At 42.6% G+C, this 21058-nt stretch overlaps 1 protein-coding gene across 12 annotated transcripts in view; it reads left to right on the forward strand.

The window, feature by feature from the left end:
• The window catches only part of CUL1 (cullin 1), an 89539-nt gene that overhangs the window by 38433 nt on the left and 30048 nt on the right, over positions 1-21058 (forward strand). For 10 of the 12 annotated variants that reach the window (XR_014067720.1, XM_081537204.1, XM_081537205.1 and 7 more), the window contains 2 exons: positions 17816-17990; positions 20001-20168. Coding sequence is in view for 11 of the 12 variants with exons in the window: in XM_081537204.1 (XP_081393330.1) it covers positions 17816-17990; positions 20001-20168 (343 nt within the window). In the remaining variant the exon portion in view is untranslated. Of the gene's footprint in view, positions 1-17701; positions 17991-20000; positions 20169-21058 lie in introns of all 12 variants that reach the window. The other 2 variants (XM_081537211.1, XM_081537210.1) reach the window with 1 other exon arrangement.

Raw genomic sequence — 21058 nt, forward strand, 5'->3', positions numbered from 1 at the left:
ATAACTTCCATTTAAAATTTTTTTTTCCAGGAATAACTCTTGAGTAAGATTCTTCTAGTTTTTTCTGAGAAGATAATAGTTTCACTTATTTAGTACATTCATTAAGAGTGGAGAATCTGCCACCCTTGAACTGTTGCTGTAAAACTCCTCACCAAATCCTCCTGGGTTGGGACACACAGTTTTTCAGGGCATGAGCCCACCATGCCTCCCTTTGCTGGCAAAGCAATAAAGCTGTTCTTTTCTACTTCTCCCCTCTCCCTGCAAAAAAGAGAGTGGAGATTCTGAACTTGACATTAATTCCTTAGGTTATTATTTGTGAAATCAGAGCTACCATTTGAGTCCTGGGTATCAGACACTGTCCTGGGAACCATCTACATCCGGTTTGAGGCTTACATCAGTCACCCACGAGGGCTGGTGGTAGTAACTCTCCTGCAGTGCTGTCGGAAACCCGGTCTCCCAAAGCTTGGGTAACTTGCCTAGTTGTTATGGCAACCACTGGGCAGTGATGACGCTTGTCTGAAGTTCTTTGTAGCCTGACTCTAGAAACTGCCTTTATCCACTCTGTGGCCTTGAGATTCTGTATATGAACGAGCCATAGTTCTCAAAATATTTTCTGTATTTTCCTTAGAAAGTTCCAAAAGAGTCTGATCAACCCTTAAAGATTAACTTTTAGGATACAGATGAAACAGAATGTCTACTTGTGTTTATTAATTGAATTACTGAAAATCATAAAATTTTGCTCCCTCCTTCGCCTGCATTTTTTAACATCAGTGTTATTTTCCAGTATAGAGGAGCTCAAGTCACCTGGCACATTTTTCTAGGATGCATCTTCACTTCCTAGTCATTAACACACAACTTTTAGAAACTGCGTGTTGCCATACCACAGTTCTATCTCAGCCTCAGTTTATACAACAGTGTTTGTAAAAGCTTTCTCTCTTTCGTGTGTACATTCAGTCTCCACCTAATCTCTCAGCTGCATCGCCCTTTAAAATAACCTCCCAGGGCTGGTTTCCAGTGACGGATGTTCTAACCCTGGCTTGTGAGGTTGTGTTTCAGGCTGGGAGGTGCTTCGGGCCCTGGGGAGAAGGAGCAGACAGTGTCTCCCTGCTGTAGTCTGGTGGAGGAGGGCTGCCCGGGAGAAGGAGGAGGGGTCCTTCCCTCATCACTACAGACAGTGGCTTACAGCGAGATCTTTACCCTCTGTTTATCTTCGAGAAACACGTGACACATTTTCTAGAGAAAAGTAACCAACTTCTGGAAGTGCAACTAGTGTTCCTAGAGCGTTTAGCAACCTCTGGCATTCCCTGGTGCTATAACAAGAAGGTGGGTTATTATACAGCATAAATGTTTTTCTTGATTTGTCAACTCAGAGTAGCAAAAGAAGGCGAAGGCAACTTGAGGAAAGGAAAAAAAAAAAGGTTCCAGAGCACCTGAGTCAGAAAGATCTAGTTTAGTTATTAATAACTTTGTTCCCAGCCATTCACAGAGGCTTCCCATTTCTCCTTACAGTTCAGCCTGTAGCCCTTGCTCCCCACTGGATGCCCGTTAGCAGGTCTGCTCAGTTCTGAGTTTCTGTCTTAGGTATGTGGAGTATAGTGCAGCAACTTTTTTTTTTGTTTTTTCTTTTTGGAGTAAAATGTAGGAGTACATTCTATGCCGGTGGGTAAATAATAGTAGATTTCCTTTCTTTTTTCTTTTGAACTTGAAATGGGTAGTGAAGTTTCCTATTCGGTTTCTTTCCTTCTTTTTTAATAACTCATTAATTGATGGCTGTGCTGGGTCTTCACTGCTGCACAGGCCTGTTCTGTGGTTGTGCGGCACGGGGGCTGCTGTCTAGTTGCTGTGTTGTTGGGGAGCCCGGGCTTCAGTAGTAGTTGCTCTGAAGCATACGGAATCTTCCCGGACCAGGGATCAAACCCATTTTCCCTGCACTGGCAGGTGGATTCTTTACCACTGAGCCACCAGGGTAGTCTCCTACTGAGCTTCTTGACACCACTGTGTTTCCATGCCTGGCTCAGAGAGCAGGCGCGGGTCCTGACTTCGGGCAGGGGGTGCGGTGAGATGAGGGGACCCCCATGGCGTACTCGAGAGCGGCCGGTCACGGCTAGTCTAGCCGGCAGGCCACCTGGTTAAGTTTGTTGGTTTTGCTAGGCCCCCAGTCTTCCTGCTTCTCACTTCCAAGTCATTCTTTTTTTTCGGAGGTCATTATTCACCTCGAATCGTAATTTTAGCCTCCCTTGGAGTCAGTTTAAACTTCTATGTTGACGTCTTTTTCTTTTTCTTTTTCCCTCTCTGCCTGCAAAAGTTCTCAGACACTTGAAAAGGTGTTTTCCTCCTTGTGGTGCTGTGAGCTGAGTGAGTTTTATTCTGTTTTCAAAGTTCCTTTTTTCCCTGACAAGTTACATTAAGGAAGATGTTTCTATTTCCTAGCCTGGGCTGCTTACCTGTTCACAAGTTAGAATACAAGCATATTCAGAATTCGCAGTTAAGCTCTGTCCCCACAGTCTGCATAGAGAAGGAAATGGCAGCCCACTCCAGTATTCTTGCCTAAAGAATCCTCTGGACAGAGGAGCCTGGTGGGCTGCTGTCCATAGGGTCGCACAGAGTCGGACACAACTAAAGCAACTTAGCATGCATGTATGCATTGGAGAAGGAAATGGCAACCCTCTCCAGTATTCTTGCCTGGAGTATCCCAAGGACAGAGGAGCCTGGTGGGCTGCCATCTATGGAGTCGCACAGAGTTGGACACAACTGAAGCGACTTAGCAGCAGCAGTAGGCACAGTCTGCGACTCAGTTCGCATCACTGGGGTGGGGGCGCCCTCCCCCCAGATCGGCTCCAGGCCCCTGGCAGGGCTGGCAGCCCCCAGGGCAAGCGCTCCCGCCGCTGCTCAGCGCCTGCCGGCCGGTGCCGCTGCCCTCACTCTTCTCAGGTCGCCGGCTCCCCCTCTGCCGGCTCCTCCGCAGCGGCTGTGGCTGCGGAGCCGGTGTTCCAGGCGGCAACCGCCCTCCCGGCCTGCCTGCCGCAGGATTCTGTGTCCTGTATAGGAACTCAGGCTCGTAGAAAAGCAGATCAGACAGAAATAACGTCGAATTGTTTTCACGATGCCTTGGTGATGATCCCGGTCCATCTTGAGGCAACCACGCAGCCAGTGAAGGTAGTTTTACATCTCTCATCTTGTACTTTTTATTCAGGAGTCATAACATTAATCTGGTTTTACTCACCTAACAAGCATGGCTTTCATCAAATAAACCTAAATGTATAGAAGTGTTTTTTTCCAAACGTATGCAATTCTTCATATATATATGTGTGTGTGTGTATACACATTTATCCATATTTTTAGAATAAGGCTCTGAAGGATATACCTGGTTCACAGACCGAAGAAATGCAAAAGGTCAGTAAGCCTGTAGGAGAATTTTCAACCTCTTAATTGTTAAAGAAATGAAGAATTTAAGACAGTTTAAACCTATCAGGTTGACAGCTGTTTTAGAGAAATGATCGTAGCCAGTGTTGGCCCAAGTGAAAAAAGCTGGAGTTGCCACAGTCAGGCGGTATCAGTTTGCTGTGATCTTTCTGGAGAAGTTTAGAAATATAAAGACATAAAAAGGTACTTTGGCCCACTGATTTTTGTTTTATAACTTTTAACTGTCCTAAGGAAATGTGCTGAGCCACTGAAGTCCTGTCCGACTCTTAGCGACCCCACGGACTGGAGCGCACCAGACTCCTTTGTCCATGGCGTTTCCCAGGCAAGAATGGTGGAGTGGGTTGCCATTTCCTCCTCCAGTTGTGTTCAAATTGTATGTGCCAGGGGTTCAGAATATTTTATAATTGGGAACAACGGGAAACAGCCTCATTCTTCAACATTAGGGATTTGATATAAATGGCCATAAGCAGCCATTAAAAATTCACTGAAGAATATTATTCATTGACATGTAACAATGTTCCTAATAACGGGGGACGCAGGATATGAAGTGGTTTGTGTGATGTGAACCCCCAGGACATCATCTGTACTTTTGAAAAGCTTTACATAGCATGGAAAGTGTCTGTCCATAGGTATTGGGCTTATGGATGGTTTTTTAAAACCTCATCTGTGCTTTCTAGACTTTCAGTATAGAACATACATTTTAAAATACAGTTGATTAGTTTTTGCTGGTTTCCCTTGTGCAACTAAAAGTCCTAGTTATTTCACTGACTTGCAAAAATTCCTTCTGTCTTTCGTTACTGACACGGTACTGTTAAAATAGTTTTGGGGATTGAGAAACCAAATCTATCTTCCAGAGAAAACCCATAGAAATTATATTGGGTTGGCTCTAAAGATGTTACAGACAAACCCGAGTGAACCTTTTGGCCAACTCAGTAATCATATCGCGTAGTTGTCTCTGGAGGCAATTTTGGGGGTTTTACTAGTATAAACATGGTATGTTGAGCTTTCTTCTTCTAAATTTGATTCATGGTGTGTATACTCAGAGCACTTTGAGCTTTGTTAAAACAAATTTTGTGGTTAATCACAGGCTGCTGCGTGCAGTTTTTGCCTTTGAAATAAATGTGACTTTATTTGCTTCGTCTGGGGTGTTCTCTTTCAGAGCTGTACTTGCCACAGCCCAGAGAGAACTTGATTCTTCTTTAATAACTTTGCAGACGACAGTGCGGGGTGGGAGGCGGGCCTGCCGCTCCTGCCGGTGGGTGCAGCTGGAAGGCTTGTGGACACAGCTTTTAGTGCAGAGCCCTTCCAGATGATGTTAATACAAGCAGCTGCTCAAATTTCCACTGTAAGTTCACTTGGATAAGAAGGGGTCGCAGAAAGTGGTTCTGTTCAGAAGGAAAATGGCTTGAGTTTGGTAATAACTGAAAGTCACAGATTGATTCCCCAGATGTGCTGACTTTATGTTGTAAGGCTGGTGCTCTGTGGTGACAGACAGTGGGGGCCGCTGCCCAATCATAGAGTGTTAACAGGCACCCTGGGCATCACAGCCAGGGACGGCGCATAGTCACACAGAGTGCCTGGATGCCCAAGGTGGGGCGGGCACCCAGGCGATGTCTGCCTGAAGCTTTGCCTGTCACCTGACCCCTTTTCCGGTGACTTGTCCCTACCAGTCACGCGAAGAGTGTGTTTTGGCGAATGATGGCGCAGTTCTAGGATGCAGAAGAGGCACAGGCCTGTTCCGGAGGCAGGCCCGGGCTCTGCTCTTGATGGCCAGGTGTGGCCAGAGACCCCAGGTGTCTTCCTCGAGTCCCACTCACTGTCCCAGTCCAACGGCGGTGCCAAAGGAGCCCTTCCAGGGAACCTTTTGAAAACAAGGTCAGCGTTTTAAAAGTCAGTGGCATGGGCTTGTCAGGCTCTCGCTGCCCTAGTGTAAGACAGCCAGCCCACTGACTCCTGAAGGAGGCTTCTGTTTGATTGCCCCGGTTTCCTCCTCATGGGTCCCCAGGCCAGCTTCTCAGATGAGGACCAGCCTGGCTTTGGGCTGAAGCTTTCCACAGTCAGGCACAACTACCCATTTTGTGGCCTAAAACTTACTTATAGAAAAAACTGCATGGGCTTGAGAGTAGATCCCTGTGGGGACTTTCTGCTATGTAATTTTTTATTTTTATATACATAATCCTGTTGTAAACCTAGACATTTAACAGGGTACACAGTGAAAAGCACACGTCTTCTCAGCCAACCCCCTCCTTCCATCCCCCCATCAGCCTCTCCAGTGCTGTCTCGGCCATGTCTGTCTGTCTGCACGTTATCTGCACACACATATACAGAAAACTAGAGTTAGTATGCAGCTTAGGAGTATCCTTTAACACCCGTTCCCAAGTTTTAGTAACTATGTACCTGGGATGGTTCCCTGGTCATTGGTCCTGCAGGGAACTTGCTGTGAATCCTCCCCTGAGTGTGAGGACCGGTCTTGATGCAATACTGTTCTCTGCTGGTGTCTCACCACGCGTAATTGTTCCTGTCTACTCTGGAAACAAGCATCTTCGTTGGAGACCATAGAAAAACGCTTTCTCCTTGATTCCTTTGATAGCATTTGCACGTTAGTTAGCAGTGGGGTTGCCTTAACCATCGGTTCTGTTACATAAGTGCTATTGAAGATAAATACTCTGAAACCAAAATTAATTTTGGCACATAGCACTCTGGATGCAAAATATGTTTATTTCGGATAATTCATAGTTAGGTCATCTGTTTAATTTTAGGATTCTGACTTAGTTATTGTTAATTTTGTGTTCTATTTTATTTTTATGTTCTGTAGATACTATTCTGGCTTGTATTTTTCCTTTTTCTGTGGTGTTTCAAGTATTATAGGGCTTCCCAGGTGGCTCAGATGGGAATCTGCCTGCAATGCGGGAGACCTGGGTTCGATCCTTGCTTGGGAAGATCCCCTGGAGAAGGGGAAGGCTCCCCACTCCACCGTTCTGGACTGGAGAATTTGAATGCATGACTTTCACTTTCCTTCAGCTATTATAAGCTATCTCAAATGCCTTAAAGCAATAGAAGGGTGTGTGTGTGTGATGCAATATTTAACAGTCTCATTTCATTAATTTGAAAGTCTTTGATGATGCGCAATACAGACAGCTATTATTGCAGAGGAGATGCTCAGAGGAGGGAGAAAGATTTTGACACTACCGAAGTTGGAAGGCTTCAAGAACTAGTGGAAGCTAAGTGAACCTCAAAAGATGAGTATAAATAAGGAGGGGAAAATGAGAAAAGGAAGAAAGCCTTGCAGAGTTTTGCTTGAGGGAGAAAGATGGATGTGAAAGTGGGAAGTGGCACCATGAGAGGGCACGAGGCCAGCCAGGAGTAGATGCTGTCAGACTGGCCACTGGAGTTAGTTTCACTGGCTTTAACACAGGATGACTCCAGATCATGGTGAACCTTGCAGACTATTATTTTTTGAAAGCGGTGTAGGTCCACAGAGATGGACATATGACTTGAGAATCCGTGACTTTAGGAGGAGGAATCTGGAAGCCAAATGGAGTTAAAACCGGAAAGAGATCAAAGGCACAGGAAGACCAGCTTGGTCTTAGCAATCCAAGCGCCAAGCGCAATGTTGTGTAAGTTCTGAACTAGGGTAGTGGTGGTGGAAACAGGAAACAAAAGGAGCAGATTTCTGGGCTTCTGGCTGAAGATGGAATGTGTTTTGACTTTCCCATTTGTGGCATCACTAAAATGATCATCATAAAATCATTTTAAATCAGTGAAGACAAAGAGTGGAGGAGAGCTTAGATGAGAAATTGAACCATCTGTTCTTTTTCTTTACGGCAAAGCAGACTGAGTCGCCGCACTGATCACCGGGTATAGGAAGCCTCACTCCAGAGGGAGCGTCCCCGAGGAGGGTGCTAGTGACAGCACTGCCGGCCCTGTAGGGCCGGAGCAGCTCCGAACCTGAAGGCTCTGGTTTGGCAGAAGGTGGAGGGGTGAGACTGGGCAGTGCTGGTAGGGGAGGGATAGATTCAGAGTCTGCAGACCTGAGAGCCTGTCACGTCCCTCTCCTCGAGGGTAGAACTCCTGACAGCTGAGAGCCTGTATCCCAGGCAAAGACTTGCTGCTTCTGTTTAGGACACACTGAATGGGAACATCGCAGAGATGTGTCAACAGAGGCCTAGCAGAAGTCGGGATGAAGAAGAACTAACAACCGTGTCTGTGATAGCAAGTTAGCATTTAGAGTGACTGTCAGAACCCTGCTGGTGATGCTAGGGACAGAACAGTTCTCTGGAAAAACTGAACAGCCTGAAAAAGAAATGCATTTGTCAACAGAAAAGGTGAGCCGTGCAGAACTATGGCCCACCACAGCCCCTCCCTCAGGCCAGTGGTATTTCCCGTTGGTTTCTTAGTGCCTTATCATTATGAGTATAAGGATTAATAGTTGTGTGAAAGAACAGAATGCACATAGAATGAAAGAGAACAGGAAGAAACTGACAATACATGGAAAAGAAGAAAATGTTTTTAAAAGTAACATTTTTGAATGTTAATCGCAAAGTCTGAGATGAGAATCTCTTCATGGCAGTAAGTTAGGAACAGGACACTTTGAGAAAAGAACTCACATTTGCAATGGCAACTCGGGCTTTAAAAAGAATGGTGATAGAAGACCCTGAAGGACATTAAAAAGGAAAGATACGAGGGCAAGTCGCTTTGCAAACAGAAGTGAGCCAGGAGGCCCAATATCTGACTGTTAGCAATTCTGAAGAAAAACAGGGAGAGAAGAGTTTTTGAATTTATAATAGTATTAATAGAGAGTATAAAGGAACTTCCCAGAAGTGAAGATGTTAAATCACTAGTGCCGAAGATAATAAAGGAAGAAAAGATGGATCCTACAAACAAAATCATGAAGTTTCTGTGCACTTAGAATTAACAGAGACCCAGCAGCCGATGGGTGGAATGTGAGAGCAGGACAAAGTTCCTGGATTAGTGCTGCCCGGAAGGTGCAGAGAGCAGTCAGTTCAGACTGGAGCTAGAAGACGGGGTAGCTGTTGCAGTTATTGCCAAAATTCCCTGGTGGCTCAGCCGGTAAAGAATCTGCCTGCAGTGCGGGAGACCTGGGTTATCCCTGGCTTGGGAAGACCCCCTGGAGGAGGGCATGGCAATCCACCCCAGTATTCTTGCCTGGAGAATCCCCATGGACAGAGGAGCCTGGCGGGCTACAGTTCATGGGGTTGTGAAGAGTCGGACATGATTGAGCGACTAAGCACAGTGTTGACTGAAGCCAAGAGTACCATATAGGACGTGTGAAGATCACTAAACTCGTCCTTACGAAGAGAGCTTCCCACGTGGCTCAGTGCTAAAGAATCTGCCTGCCAATATAGGAGACACAGGACACTCAAGTTCGATCCCTGGGTAGGGAAGATCCCCTGGAGGAGGACAGGCAACCCACTCCAGTATTCTTGCCTGGAAAATTCCATGGGTAGAGGAGCCTGGCAGGCTACAGTCCATGGGGTGGCAAAGAGTTGGACATGACTGAGCGCACACACACATATGAAGAGGCACAGTTAGGGACAATGAACATAATTTAGCAGCTCAAATATTGAAATAGTTGGAGCCTGGCAGCCTGTCTTAAGCCATCAGTCTATCACAACATAGTTAAGAGCACCGTTACAATAAGTCTTAATAAATAAAAATAATAAAAGGACCAAAGTGGTACATAGGCATTTGCTCAGTAGTAGATAAATGACTGGCTGTGTAGCTTTGCTTCCGGTTTTAGGTAGTAAAGCATTTCTAATTGTCTTTAGCTAATTGGGCTTCCCTGGTTGCTCTGTGGTAAAGAATCTGCCTGCCAATGCAGGAGACGTGGGTTTGATCCCTGTGTCGGGAAGATCCCTTGGAGGAGGAAATGACAGCCCATCCCAGTATTCTTGCCTGAGAAATCCCATGGACAGAGGAGCCTGGTGGGCTACAGTCCTTAGGGTCACAAAAGAGTTGGATACGACTTAGCAACTCAAGAACAACAACAGACATCAGAAGTTTAGGGTTTTTATGTTTTGCTTTGAAGGTTTTTACATGTTATTTTCTGTCTTGGAGTTTTCAACCTTTTATCATAAAAAAATTTCAAACATACAAAGAAGTCAAAAGAATTTTACAGTGAAGACCCATTTTACTGGACTTGCTCAGTCACATATCTGTCTACCTGGAATCCATATATCCATCCATCCATTTTATTTTGCATGTTTCAGAGTAAGCTATAGACATCAATACACCTCTCACTGAATGCTTGAGCATGTATATCATTAGAGTTTGAAATTTGTTTATAGTTTTCAGTAGGTAAGCTTTGACTAGCACATTTGCCTAAGTAACCCAAAAAGCTATCCAGATATAGGGCGTCTTCATCCCTGTGGAAGGTTCCTTATTGCTTCCCAGGGCATCCTGGCTCTTCCCCCCCCCCCCCCCCCCAGCAGCCACCATAGATTAGTTTGGCCATTCCCAGGAGTTCATCCAAAAGGCAGTAGAGAGTATGTTCCTCTTCATCTAAGGCTACTTGCATTCAAGGTGTTTTTGAGATTTATCTGTATTATCTAAGTGGCAGTAGTTTTCTCCCTTTTGCTAAGTAATATTCCATTGTGTGAATACCACAGTTTTCTTGATTCATTCTTCTAATGGGAGCAGAATGCTTTTATATCTCTTGGGCCGACACAGAGCAGTGGAATTGCTGCATTGTGTATGAATGGTATGTTTGACAGTGTAAGAAACTGACCAACTGTTTTTCCAAAGTGGCCGTATCATTTTGAATTCATGTGAGCAATGTTTGTGAGTTGTAGTTGCCCCACAATATTGCTGACGCCTGCTTGGAACATCATTCTCTTTCATGTTAGCTATTCTGGGGGGGTGTGTCATGGTATCTCATGGTTTTTATTTGCATTTCCCCAATGATTAATGATGTTGAGTCATTTTCATATGCTAGTTTACCATTTGTATGTCATCTTTTGTAAAGTATCTGAGTCTTTTGGGGTTTTGGGGGGGGATTAATACGCTTCTTATTATTGAGTTGTAGGAGTTCTCTATGTGTTTAGGATGCCAGCGTTTTCTCAGACGTGTCTTGCTGATATTTCCTCTCAGTCTGAGGCTTGCTGTTCCTTTTCTTTATGGTGTTTTTGAGTGAGCAGGTATTTTGTTTTGAGGAAACCTAATGTGTTTCGTCTCCTTTACAGTTATCTTCTGTGACCTATGAGAAACCTTTGTCTGGATCACAGATGCTGTGTTTTCCTCTTGAAGCTTTGTGGTTTGGGCTTTTCCATTCAGGGCTGTGATCCCTCTTGCGTTAACTTTTGTGTATGGTGTGAGGTGGGGCTGGAGGTCGCTCTTTCCCCCACGTGGCTCTGCAGTTATTCCAGCGTCATTTGTTTCCCCCAGAGCGGCAGTTTGGTGCCTTTGTTAAAACTAATTGACAATGTAAATGTGGCTTTATTACTGAAATTGTTTCATTGAAATGTGTCCATTGTAAAGGGATGATTTATTACTAATTTGATTTGTTTATATTTTGTGAAGTATGGTTGCATCTATATTCATGTGGGATTATTGGTTGCTGTTTTCATTTTTTATAATTTCTTTCTGTAGCATTATGAAAATTCTTAAAGTCAGGTAGTATAAGTCTTCCAACTTTGTTCTCTTACCCCAGGATTTTTTGACTATTCTAATTCCTTTGCATTTCTCTATAACTTTTATTATCAGTTTGTCAATTTCTGCCCTAAAAATTGCTGGATTACAATTGGTATTGTGTTGAATTTTTTTTAATAGCAGTCTTATTGAGATATAATTCACATGCCATACAATTCATCCATTTAAAATGTTCATTTCAGTTGTTTTCAGTATATTCACAGGTATATTCAATCATCACATTTTAGAGCATTCTCATCATCTCAGAAAGAAACCCTGTACCCTTGAGCCGTTACTTCCTTAGTCCCCTACCTCCCTGCTGATCTACTTTCTGTCCACAGATTTGTCAGTTCTGAACATTTCATGTAATGTAATCATGTATGATACGTGGACTGAAGTGTATGCCCCAAAATTCACATGTTGAAGCCCGGACCCCAGTTTTGTAGTATTTAGATGGGACCTTTAGGGAAATAATGAAGATTAAATGAGCTCATAAGGTAGGGCCTTGATCTATAGGATTGGTGTCCTTAAGTCTTAAAGACCCTCGACAATATTATAAATGTTAGTTTTAAATCATTCTTCGTATTTTAAAGAATTAAGAAAAATAGTCTTTTATATTTGCACAGCTATTTATGATTTCTGGTGGTCTTCATTCTTTTCTGAAGATCCAGGGTTCAACCTCATATGAATTCCTCTGTACCTAGAATTTAAGTCTATACTCTATGAACTCTCTTGATTTTATCTGAAATTACCCTGATTTTGCCTTCCTTTTTGAAGAATACTAGTTAGCACTGCCTCACGTTTTCCATGCCTGGTTGGATAATGGTGAGGGCAATGCTAATTTGAGAATGAAAGTGGAGCTGAACTCTGGGTAGAATTTTTAAAAAAGCACCCCCTCCCCATTAAAATTTTGCCCTTCAGTCTGTTCTGTGAGGCCCAGGGTTCCTTGCCTTGTTTCAAGGTCTTCTGAGGAGGTGAGGCTAAAAGGAAATAACGGTGGGGTGAGAGCGTGTTCTATGCACAGAGAATACTTTGTGAAGAAAGAATTCTGTGGTTAGAAATTGTTAAAAACCCTAGCCCTGCTTTCCCGAGAATGACTCTTTAATACCTGAAGAGATACATAAACTTTATCTATATGTCCAAAGGAACCATATACTGAAACGCTCATTTCTAAGTTGTTAAGTTAAGCTCTTCCCACTTTTTCACATCTTTGGTCTCTGGATATGCCATGCCCGCTGCTTCCAGGGCCCTGCACCCTCAGGCGTCAGCCACCGCCTGCTTCCTCTGCAGGCCTCACCCCCTCCCCCAAGCCTCACCTCCGCCTTATTCTTAAGCCTGCAAACCATTAAGGACCACCGGAAGAATCTGCCCCTAAAGAAAAAAACCTTTTAATAGCAAGGAAGCTCGGGTTCAAAACTTACAGAGTGGATGAGAGCATTGTAGGTGCGGGGCTGTGGACGGCTCTCCACGGTGCTGTCACTCTCGGTGTCCAGAGGAGGGCGCTGTGTGGGAAACAGCATCGCCTTTCAGGGCTCAGATCCAGAGGAGCGAGGCTGCATAAAGCTTTTAAGAGTGAGTCAACCGCTTTATTTTAACTTTTCTTTATTTGCTTATAAGAATGTTGCGATACATCTTTTTATGTCTAAACCACTGATCTTTCAGGAAGTGAATATAAAAATTCCATATAAGAATGCATTGTGTCAGATTATAATTGGCAGTGTTTTGCTAGTGTTACTTAATGATGCATATCATGAGTGGAGTCTTGGATTTGACTCCAAATGTGTGAATTTGGTCCATATATTGCCGTTTTTATAACCATTCTGTATCCTGTGACAGTGTTAAAAACAGCTGCATGTTATATCCTCAGGATCCAACAATATAACTAATTCTTTGTGTTTGACAAATAGGTTGTTACAAGTTTTTTTTTTTTTACCATCTTCAGCATTGCTGTCATAGTTTGCTAACTAAAGTAATTGTATACTTCCATGATAATTCCTGTACAGTAAATGCTTGTGAGGATAATTACTGTATCAAAAAGAATGCACTTGAAGATGTTTGAATATTTGCGCATTTTAGTCCAGAAAAATATGTGGCAGTATGAGCTCCGACCCCAGTGAATAGATGCTCCCCGTTCCTGTACTTGTTTGACTGTTTTTAACACCTTTGTTAATCTAACAGCTAGAGATTGATATGTTGCCAAGAAATAGAGATCAGGCTGATTTGGTAACCTAAAAAGTTCCCTGGAACCAAACATCTAGAACTGGGTGCTAGGTAAAACGTGAAAGGGAGTTTAAAAAGTTTAAGTGAGAGTCTTGGTCCACGTGAACAAGTCAACATATAGAACAAACAGCAGAACTAGAGCCTCAAGAACTGCCAACAGCAGGGCCTTTAGAGAGCACTTCTGAGTGTATTGAAAACAATTAGTGACAAAAGAGTCCAGAATATAAAGGGACAAAACACTATGGAAAAACGACATCGTTTTAAAGAAGTAGGGAACTTCTGCAAATGTAAGATAAAGTTACGAAAGATAGATTTTTCACTGTTGAAAGAGAATCACTTAACCCGATGTGATAGGTAGATCAAGAAAAATTAGAAAAGTTTGAACAAAGATGAAGTGATGGATATAACGGACGTATGTTGAGATATGGAGCTGAAATAAAAATGATCAACATACTGTAGTTGTAAAACCTCCAGGAGAAAATTGGATGTGGCTCACAAATGTTTGAAGAGGAAATAACCCAAGAATTCACCAGAATTGGTGAAAGCGAAATACTATGCATGTCAGATTTTAAGGTACTATTACAAGAATATGGATAAGACGTATAACTCACATAAGAAAAGAACTATCATAGAATAAGGAAACTAGTGATCCAGTACAAGGGGGAAGGGGAGAAAACGAGAACCATAGAGAAAAACCATGAAAATAGAAAATGCAAGATAAGATGGTAGAAATTAATCTGTATATAAGTATAAAACAGTATAAGCTTAAAACCAGACTTGCCCATCAGAGAAAAGAAACTGATTCAGTTTCTTTTTTAAAGGTAAATTTTACTGTGGTGATTTGCAGTAGATAAACCAAAACATAGATACATAAAAGTTGAAAATAAAGAGGTGGAATACAGGTACTTGAGAGAAATTCTAAGCAAAATATAGGAAAACTCATATTAACATCAGATACGATAGATTTTTAAGACCCTGTTGTTAAGAATAAACATGGTTACTTCCTAATGATTAAAAAGAACAAGTCACCAGGAATATAATTCTAATTTTGTATGCTTATTAACAGGGCCTCAAAATATATATATGACAGATATTTTAGAGAATCATGAGACTTAATTGGCAAGTCCATAACTGAATAGAGGGATTTCAATAAAATTTTCTCAGTAATTAATAGAGAAGTCATTGACAGTATAGACGATTTGAAAAACAAAACTGACCAGCCTGCTGTAACAAGCTGTTGTGTCCAAGTTAGGGAGTGTACATTTTCTCAAGCATGTGTAAAGAAAATCATCACATATTCACCTACAAGACTCATCATATTTTAAAGAAACCACCCAAAAGGTAACATTCTCTGATTAATTTTAGCATGAAATCAAGTTGTTTTTTTTTTTTAAGGTTAAAAAAAAATACTGTTGAAATCTAAATTCTAAACTCTGTCAAGATAACTAGTAATAGGAAATAAATAAATAAATAAAACTGAACAAAGGAAATACCAGACTTAGGTGCAGCCAGAGTGGTGAAGAGCAGAAAATCTGCTGCTTATATTAAAAAGAATGAAGAGGAAAAATGACAAAGCTACTCAGCCAAACAAGGATTTATAGAAAGCAAGTGTAAAGGAAGAAGTAAATTTAAAGGAATAGAAGTATAAATACAGTGATGAAAATTGATACTCTTTAAACTGGTTCCTTAAAAAGAGTGGACAAGCCTCTGGCAGAATTAAAAATATTTTAAAAGGAGGGCCATTAAATAGGCTTTTTTCTTCACGAAGACTGAACTGGGCAGTATACTTAACCTTAACCTTTTTTGAAATGGACAGTTTTCTAGAAATAGCAACACGTATGGTCGAGAAATGAAAGACCATTTAGAATGTGGTTTCTGAATTGTTGGTTTTCTATGCAGGGAAATGTACACTCACTTTTCTTCCTCATGTTATATGCAGTTTTACTCAAGGTGGATTAGGAACCAGTGTGAAAATCAGATTTAAAAGAAAATACAGTAAAATCATGGCAAAAATTGGAAACTGCCAAAAGATCATCAGGAGTCTAGCAACAGCAGAAAGGATTAAATTAGTTTAAATCTATACTATACAGTATATTACACATGTGCTGGTCGTGTGTATGCTCAGTCGTGTTCCACTCTCTGTGACCCCCATGGACTGTAGCCCGCCAGGCTCCTCTGTCCCTGGGATTCTCCAGGCAAGAATACTGGAGTGGGTTGCCATTTCTTCCTCCAGGGCGTCTTCCTGACCCAGGGATCAAACCTGCCTCTCTTGCATCTCCTGCATTGGCAGGTGGATTCTTTACCACTGCACCACTAGCTGAAACTAGGTTGTCAGAAAGAAATGGCAGAAGCAAAGGTACGATTCGTTATATTTTTTGTCATGTAAAATTTGAAAACATGTAAAATAATTGCATGTATCGTTACATGTTTAGTTAAGTGAAACTCACTCAGTCCTGTCCAGCTCTTTGTGACCCCATGGACTGTACCCACCAGGCTCCTCTGTCCATGGGATTCCCCAGGCAAGAATACTGGAGTGGACTGCCATTCCCATCTCCAGGGGAATCTTCCCGACCCAGGGATCGAACCCAGGTCTCCCGCTTTGCAGGCGTTTTCTTTACTGTCTGAGCCACCAGGAAAGCCCTATTGTTACATGGTGAAGTGTGAACCGTTCATAGCAGTGCTAAACGTTCATAGACATTTGCCTTTAGGGAGGGAGAGGAGCGTGTGTCAGTTACACTGTTCCATTCAACCAAAAAGTCGAAGGGGATTCGGATGGAATGAGGGACACAAGTGTGGGCACATAGTAAGATTTGTGCACGCTGGGTCGTAAGTTTGAGACGGTTGTGTGTTATAACCTGTGATTCTCTATTTGAAATATTTATTCAAGTGGCTTAGTGTTTTATGACACAGACCCCCTGGAGGAGGACATGCAGCCCACTCCAGTATTCTTGCCTGGAGAATCCCACGGACAGAGGAGCCTGGCAGGTTTTGGTCTGTGGGGTCACAGAGTCGGACACACCTTAGTGGCTAACACTTCGACTTCACTTTCTTTGATTACCACTGAGATTGAGGCGTTTCTTAGGTTTTTGGCCACTAAACTACTCACACATGTTTCTTTCTAGCCTTTGGATTTTCAGTTGGAAGCCTTACGTTTCTTTAGAGATGAATTTTTTTCACCTTGTTTTAATTTACCTTAATTTATTAAAAATAGTAAGTTTAAGATAGTTCTTACTAAATCATGTCCGAGTCAGTGATGCCATCCAACCATCTCATCCTCTGTCATCCCCTTCTCCTCCTGCCTTCAAACCTTCCCAGCATCAGGGTCTTTTCCAGTGAGTCAGTTCTTCACATCAGGTGGCCACAGTATTGGAGTTTCAGCTTCAGCATCAGTCCTTCCAATGAATATTCAGGGTTGATTTCCTTTAGGATGGACTGGTTGGATCTCCTTGCAGTCCAAGGGACTCTCAAGAGTCTTCTCCAATACCACAGTTCAAAAGCATCAATTCTTTGGCTCTCAGCTTTCTTCACAGTCCACAACTCTCACATCCATACATGACCACTGGAAGAACTATAACTTTGACTAGACGGGCCTTTGTTGGCAAAGTAATGTCTCTGTTTTTTAATATGTTGTCTAGATTGGTCATAGCTTTTCTTCCAAGGAGCAAGCATCTTTTAATTTCACGGCTGCAGTCACCATCTGCAGTGATTTTGGAGCCCCCCAAAATAAAGGTCTGTCACTGTTTCCATTGTTTCCCCATCTATTTGCCATGTAGTTTGGTTAAATCCACTTACAAATCATTTTAAAGGTTTTGAATATTTTTATATTTGTATAGTATGCTTCTGGAAATATTCATAGCTTAAGCATCGTAATAGACTATGGTCATAGCTTTTTGTTTTTCCTGAAGTAGATAATTTCTTTTTTTTTTTTCACTTGCAACTTTCTCTCTGTACCATTTGCCACTTTTCTTACCTTCTGATCTACTCTGGGGACAGTTTCCCACAAGGTAATGGCATTAGATGATCTGGAAAGTCCAGAATTCTCTTGGTGACTTCCTCCAGAAACTTCCATCCTCATAGCTGGCTGACTCTTTGCTTTGCTGCTGCTGCTAAGTCGCTTCAGTCGTGTCCGACTCTGTGCGACCCCATAGACGGCAGCCCACCAGGCTCCGCCGTCCCTGGGATTCTCCAGGCAAGAACACTGGAGTGGGTTGCCATTTCCTTCTCCAGTGCATGAAAGGGAAAAGGGAAAGTGAAGTCGCTCAGTCATGTCCGACTCTTAGCAATCCCTTGGACTGCAGCCCACCAGGCTCCTCCGTCCATGGGATTTTCCAGGCAAGAGGACTGGAGTGGGGTGCCACTGACTCTTCGCTTTATTGGTATATAAACGGGATCTTTACTCTGGTTTTAACAGGTTTCTGTTGATATATGGGAACAGTAACACTGCAATATCTTGTAAGAAACTATGTTCGTATTAATGACTGTTGACATTGATGATGCACGTTGATTTCCTTGACTCTCCTCCAAGTCACGTTTATAACTACTGCACAAGTGTTCACCAGTCAAACCAAGCTCGAGGGGCTGGTGTCCCTCCTTCTAAATCGAAAAAGGGGCAGACGCCGGGGGGAGCTCAGTTTGTGGGCTTGGAATTGTACAAACGGCTTAAAGAATTCCTGAAGAATTACTTGACAAATCTTCTTAAGGTAAGATGTTTTACATTTACACTGAACATTTATAATAGAATGTAAAAAGATAAAAAGTAGTGAAATAATGATGGTGAGTTAATTTTTCATTGTTCTTGGCACTGACATGTCTGTGCCTGGAGAGGTGCTGCTCCTAGGTCGTTTGCCCATTATGAAGATGAAACCTTCCTAAGCCATATTCTGTTAACTTGTTAGATTAGAAGTTTCTAATACCTTTCCCTATAGTAGTAGTTTCCTTAAATTACTAGCCATTTGGTGTTTGGTGGTTAGAAAGCGATGAACCTATTAATTTAAAGCATGTAATTATGAATTCAAGTTACCCATGTGTATTTTGAACCCACTGTAATATTCTGTATTAAGTGTATGAATGACTAAGGTTATCCAGCCTCTGGTAATCACATTTTTCCAACATGTTCTGCACACGTGTGTATAGAGTGTGTACCCTGGAAAACGCTACACTCTGTATTTATTTTCAAGATTTTTGATTTACACAAATAATGTCCAAAAAACTCCAGCATGCTCCAAATTTGTTTTTCTTAATCGATTTTGCAAGGTGACTGGAAACTTTAGCATCACTTAACAGAGCAGAGTTGTGTGAGCACAATCGTGACCAAGACAGTGTCTTTTTCACGTTCCCAAGCGGTCTCGATGAAGCCACTGTGTCCTCCTGGCTCTGATTCGCAACACTTTGAAAGTGAACACTGGGATTCATTATTTTTTAGTATCGAAGTGACAAACAGTGTGTTGTGTTGTGAAAGGTGTTGATAGGCCTGTTGTCAGCGATTTTTTTTTTTTTGGCATTTTTAAAAAAGGTCATCTGCTATCATCCAGAAGAGCTTAGCTTTACGTGTTCGGGTTCATCCCTTGTTATTGAAATCTAAATGAACACAAATTTGGTTGTATCAGATATGGTCAGGTTTCCACATGGCTTGTTGGATCATTTGTGCACCTGTGTGTTTCTGGAGCTTTGTTCTGTAGCTTTTTATTCTGCTAGTTGAAGGGCCCGAGGCTGAGAAGTTCAGGGGCAGCCCCAGGCCCCGAGTTCATGGAGGGGCTGACTACCACCAGTGCCTCCCCACGCTCCCTGGGTTTCTCTTCTCCTGCAGCACATTTCAGAGAAGGCAATGGCACCCCACTCCAGTGCTCTTTGCCTGGAAAATCCCATGGACGGCGGAGCCTGGTGGGCTGCAGTCCATGGGGTCGCTAAGAGTCGGACACGACTGAGCGACTTCACTTTCCCTTTTCACTTTCATGCACTGGAGGAGGAAATGGCAACCCACTCCAGTGTTCTTGCCTGGAGAATCCCAGGGACGGGGGAGCCTGGTGGGCTGCCGTCCATGGAGTCGCACAGAGTCGGACACGACTGAAGCGACTTAGCAGCTGCAGCAGCAGCACATTTTAATGATATTGCAGTTTAATGCCCCATTTTTAAAGGGTAAGATGTCATTTGTAGATGTCATTAATACCTAAGAAAAACTTTCAAATTAGTTTCCTTTGAATAAAGATTTGTGGTTTAAGTTGTAGAAATTTCAGTAAAAGTAGTTTTTATAATTTTTAATGAAGAAAGAAGATACATTAAAAAATGTAATAGTACTGGCCCCATGATCTAAATTGTTAATCGGATATCTTTTTTAACAGAGAAATTATCAAAAAATAAGGGATTTCCTTAACATGTCCCTGTTGGTGAATATAAAGGAATTACCCTCATAGTCTACAAGTTCAGTCTTTTACAAATGTATATGCATATTTAATACTGTGAAAAAAGTTCCAGTTTGAGATGAAAGAATTTTTGTTAAAATTCTCTGTAGTCCAATCCTCACAAGCTACATTCTTGTGAGAATTTGTAGTAAATGAGTATGTTTTGTGTACAGAATAATTTAAAGAGCCCATCTATCTAAAACCACATGCATCAGTGTATCTTAACGCAATAGATTTGTTTCAGTGAAGTCTTATCTTTAATTCACCACGTGACAAATTAGTCATCTTAAAGCTTAGTTGCCTTGTTTCTAGGACGGAGAAGATTTGATGGATGAGAGTGTACTGAAGTTCTACACTCAGCAGTGGGAAGACTACCGGTTTTCAAGCAAAGTGCTGAACGGGATCTGTGCCTACCTCAATAGACATTGGGTTCGCCGCGAATGTGACGAAGGACGGAAGGGAATCTATGAAATCTATTCTGTAAGATTTGACCACACACCTTTCAGATGTGTGTTTTTCTTGGAGATGTTTCCTTTCCAGCAAGGGATCTGAGCAGCTAGTGAGCAGCTTTCAGACTAGCAAGCTTATTTTCTTTGTTTTAATTTATCAAAAAATGGCCCTTGGATATTTTGTGGCAAGACAGGAGAAGGATGAGTACTTGGAAGTTCTAAAATACAGCCTGCACGCTTCTGCAGTTGCTGATTTAAAAAGCCGACCATGGGGCTGAGCCTGGAGCTGTCACCGTCTTAGCAAGTCCTGCAGGCAAAGCGGGCCCCTCCCTGGGGCTCGGGCCTCTGTAGTCAGGCCTTGTGGCCCTTTGGGGTCAGGGAAACTGCTTCCAGGAGCAGACTATGATGTGAAATTCCATCCTGCCCACTCACTTTAGGAAGTAATGACACAGAGTTCAAAATTGACGGGTTTTTAAAAGGCTGCAGGGAAATACATTCTGAAGAGGCAAAGTGTGAATTGTTAAAACACCTTCATTAGTATGTTTCTTCTGTCAAGAAAGCTTTTTCCAAGGCCCGTTGGTTTTCAAAGTGTGGTCCCCAAACCCTCAGCATCATTGTGACCTGGGAACTTGTCAGAAAGGCAAATGATTGGGCCTCAAGCAAGACTTGCTTAACTAGATGCTCTGGAAGTGGGGCCAGCCAGTGTGTTGTTAGCAGGCTCTCTAGGTGGTTCTGATGCTCATTCTAGTCTGAGAACCAATTAAGGGAGGACTTAGACCACCAGAACAGCCTCTCTGTTCATAATGGGCTCGGATGCGCAAACAGTACCTTTTTTGAATGGTGTTAAAATGTCAGTTCTGTTGCATAATGAGATTATGTCCATACCTACGAACGCTGCTGTAATAGCAGTGCTTTGTAACT

Source organism: Giraffa tippelskirchi, chromosome 10, assembly GCF_054371585.1.
Source record: "Giraffa tippelskirchi isolate mGirTip1 chromosome 10, T2T-mGirTip1v1.2.pri, whole genome shotgun sequence".
Lineage (NCBI taxonomy): Eukaryota > Metazoa > Chordata > Mammalia > Artiodactyla > Giraffidae > Giraffa > Giraffa tippelskirchi.